General features: G+C 41.1%; 1 protein-coding gene across 1 annotated transcript; it reads right to left on the bottom strand.

Moving 5' to 3' along the window:
* On the bottom strand, positions 1-1,290 carry LOC103702644 (myb-related protein 308-like). Its single transcript, XM_008785154.4, has 3 exons — positions 1,004-1,290; positions 734-863; positions 1-581 (listed from the first exon to the last, which is right to left on the bottom strand). Exons 1-3 carry the CDS (start codon positions 1,134-1,136, stop codon positions 56-58), a joined length of 789 nt encoding a protein of 262 aa, XP_008783376.1. The 5' UTR covers positions 1,137-1,290; the 3' UTR covers positions 1-55.
* Positions 1,291-3,402: the final 2,112 nt, after the last annotated feature.

Below are 3,402 nucleotides of genomic sequence, written 5' to 3' on the forward strand. Positions count from 1 at the left end.
TATGGAATCCGAGAACATTGTCACTCTTCTCTATTGGTAAAAGTTTGAATACAAACTATTTTATGTGTTGCCCCTCTTCCAAAGGTCTGTAGTATCTAAGAACATGTTGGCCAGAATTTGTTTGGCAGCTACAAGATTCACTTCTTTGGAACCCCAAATGGTAACACAAGCAAATGGTTTGTGCGTGAGGTGGCGCTGAAGTTGGTGTTGCTGCCTCCGCTGCTGTGGGTGGCATCAAGACCTCGGATGAAGTCGATGGCTTCGAACAAGGGTTGTAAGGAAGGCTGATGGAGAGATCAAGGTTGAGGTCCAGGCATCGGTACTCTTCGTCTCTGTCGATGATGATGCCTCCGCTGTGCCCATCCTCGGTGGTTGAGTCGGTCAGCTTTGAGGCTGCCTCGGCCGTCATGGTGACCAATTGTGGCTGGCTGGAGGTGTTGCATTGGTTACCCCCGCTTAGAGGACGGTGGGTCTGTGGGTCGAGACCGCGGCTGATGAGCTTGCGCTTGATGTGGGTATTCCAGTAGTTCTTGATCTCGTTATCTGTCCGACCAGGCAACCGACCGGCTATTATAGACCATCTGCAATGTTAAAATGATGGCTAATCACCAACTACAACAATATCAACCCCAACGAAGCAGCAAAGGAAAGTTTATGATCATGTAAAAATTAGAATATGGATTATAAAGAGGAAGAGGTGCGCGTAAAAAGAGGAGGAGGAGGAGGTGTGTACTTGTTTCCAAGCATGCCATGGAGTTTGATGATGACCTCGTCCTCCTCCTCGGTAAAGTTGCCTCGCTTGAGGTCCGGCCGGAGATAGTTTATCCATCGAAGGCGGCAGCTCTTGCCGCATCGAAGCAAGCCTATATACAGGCAAAAGCATCAAAAAAGAAATTATAAAACATTAGTATCATAGAGTTATTATTGAAATGTAGTCTCCTCATATGGACTTCTTTCAATGGCTCTCGATGGTGGGATTGAAGAGTATTTACGTATTACATACCTGCGGCTTTCGGGAGGGTTCGCCAGCAGCCTTCGCCATGGGCCTTGATGTAGGCGATGAGGCGCTGGTCCTCTTCCTTAGTCCATGCACCCTTGTTGGTGTGAGCCTTCTCGCAGCAAGGAGACCTGCCCATAGCGAAGAGAGAGATGAAGGGGGTGGTGTTTAGTTTAGTTTAGCTCTGTTGGTGAAGTTGGGATTGGAAGAGGAGTGGAAGGTGGGGAGAGGGGTGGGGGATAAGGAGTAGTATTTATGAGAGGAAGGGAGGTTGTAAGGAGCAGCACCCCCTCCAATTGACTCGATCCGTTTGGGCCATTTGACCGGGTTTGTGCGAGAATTTCGAGTGGTTTACATGGCCGCACAGAACCAGAGTTTGGTAGGTAGCTCTACTTTTACGTGAGGTGTTTCCCCACACACTGTTTCAATCTCTCACATCTCCACCGACAGTTTTGCACCTCACTGTCTCCCCACCTTTAGGATTCTAGAAGTCCTAGCTTTTGTTTGTGTGCAAGTGAGAGATGTCCTAGATACTAACCAAGCTTGAGGGGGGGGGAGGACCTAATCTGGTTGGTGACCAATCTTTCCACACTCCCGTCTTTTTTCCTTTGTCATGGAATAATTTGGTCTTAGTTTAACTATAGATATATTCTTTTAACAAAAAAAAATCTATTCAAACCAGAAAGAATGAAAGAAAAAACTCTGTATCTATGTGTGTATATATATAATATATGCTTAGTTACTGTATATGATTCTTCCTGACCATGGGAACAGCCCAAGGATTGGTGAGGGAAGGAATATAGATTCCTTTGAAATCCAAAACACATGCCTGGTAGGACAAAAGTTCAGCCTCCTGTACTTTCGTCACATGCATGCTTTGTTGATAATTGTGGAATTCATAAGCCCATGATGTTGGATCCACTCAGCACCACGTCATAAAGCTGAAAAATATTCTCTGCATTGAATGTTATGTTGTTACTGTTATCTGTGCTTTGGTTGGACTACGCTTGCATGACCCATTGGGTCTTTATTCTACCATGCTATGCATGACCCATTGGACATGCACATATCTGGACGAATATTGTCAAGAATTGATACGAGCAGGTCAGTTGTTTAAAGACCACCTGAAAAGATTTAAATTTTGGTTACTGATGGCTGATGTAATATGTGTCGATTATGACAGTTAGCATGCTGAAGTTTTGTTTTGACAGAAGTTATAGCTAATTCTTTGTCGTAAAGAAAAGGAGACAAGAAAGAGAAAAAAAAATCATTGCACTCTAACACTCTAATCACTTCGAAACAAGCTTTATTTACTCAAGCTTTCCTTCCCAGGGACTAACACCCGCCAAGACTTCAGCACACTCATAGGTTTCCTCGGTGCCTCCATGATTCTCCCCTTCGGACTCCTGAAGACCCTCCTATTGTATCCCAGCCCTTTCAGGAAAAAAAATAATCGTGCATGTTGTTTAGTTAGTTTATTTCCTTCTTAGGATTTCAAAAAAAGAAACAGAAATTAAACAAAAAGAATACCAAATGGGCCCTGAGATTTTTGTTCATTTCATTTTTCATTCCATTGTTGGATTGGATGATCCGAGGTGGAAAGCATATCACACAAATTAACCATGCTTTCCAATTGATTTGCATGCCCAACATTTGTATTTACAAACTATTAATTGGTATATAATTATACTTATGTATTACAGCTCAGAATCATGCACAATTTTGCCTATTATAGTATATACGATATTGGATATCATAACGGTCATATATTGCATGCACAATCTTGGTATATCAACTCAGATCAATCTCCAAAAATCATGGGATCTTATTGTCATATTCAAATTTAGTATTTGTCTCAAATTATAGAATTTTGTTATTGTATTATACTATATCTGGTTCCTAATATGTTTTCCATAGTCATGAGATTTTATTGTTGTATTTTACTATATCTGAGGGTCAACTTGTATATAAAGCACGTCAGTGCTATTAACAGCACAAGCAATTCAAATCATATTTCCAATACAAATTTTTCATGGTATTAGAATAGGTTTTTTTTTATCAGTCAACCTCTCTTTCTTGTTCTCTTATCATCTTTCGGTATTTATTTTTTGTGGCCCTCTATTCTCCATTTGATAATCATGGTCTATTCTACTATTATTTTCAATCCTAGTGCTGATATAACGTCACCATTCTTTCTCCACCACTTAGATAACTCAGACATGGTCCTGGTCTTTCAAGTTCTCACCGGTGACAATTATCCTCTATGAAGGCGTGCTATGATAATTGCTCTCTTAGCCAAAAATAAAATTAATTTTTATTAATGACTCGCTTAAGAAGCTGAACAAAAAGTTCAGCAATACTTGATGCATGGCAATATTGCAATACCATGGTGCTTTTCTGGATTT

Source organism: Phoenix dactylifera, unplaced genomic scaffold (assembly GCF_009389715.1).
Source record: "Phoenix dactylifera cultivar Barhee BC4 unplaced genomic scaffold, palm_55x_up_171113_PBpolish2nd_filt_p 001710F, whole genome shotgun sequence".
In the NCBI taxonomy this organism is placed as follows: Eukaryota; Viridiplantae; Streptophyta; class Magnoliopsida; order Arecales; family Arecaceae; genus Phoenix; species Phoenix dactylifera.

Excerpts from the sequence above, each read along its gene's own strand:
- LOC103702644 (XM_008785154.4), bottom strand. The coding sequence starts at position 1,136 with ATGGGCAGGTCTCCTTGCTGCGAGAAGGCTCACACCAACAAGGGTGCA. Across the intron at positions 864-1,003 it reads AACCCTCCCGAAAGCCGCAG|GCTTGCTTCGATGCGGCAAG; the intron begins GTATGTAATACG and ends GCCTGTATATAG. Across the intron at positions 582-733 it reads CATGGCATGCTTGGAAACAA|ATGGTCTATAATAGCCGGTC; the intron begins GTACACACCTCC and ends TTAACATTGCAG.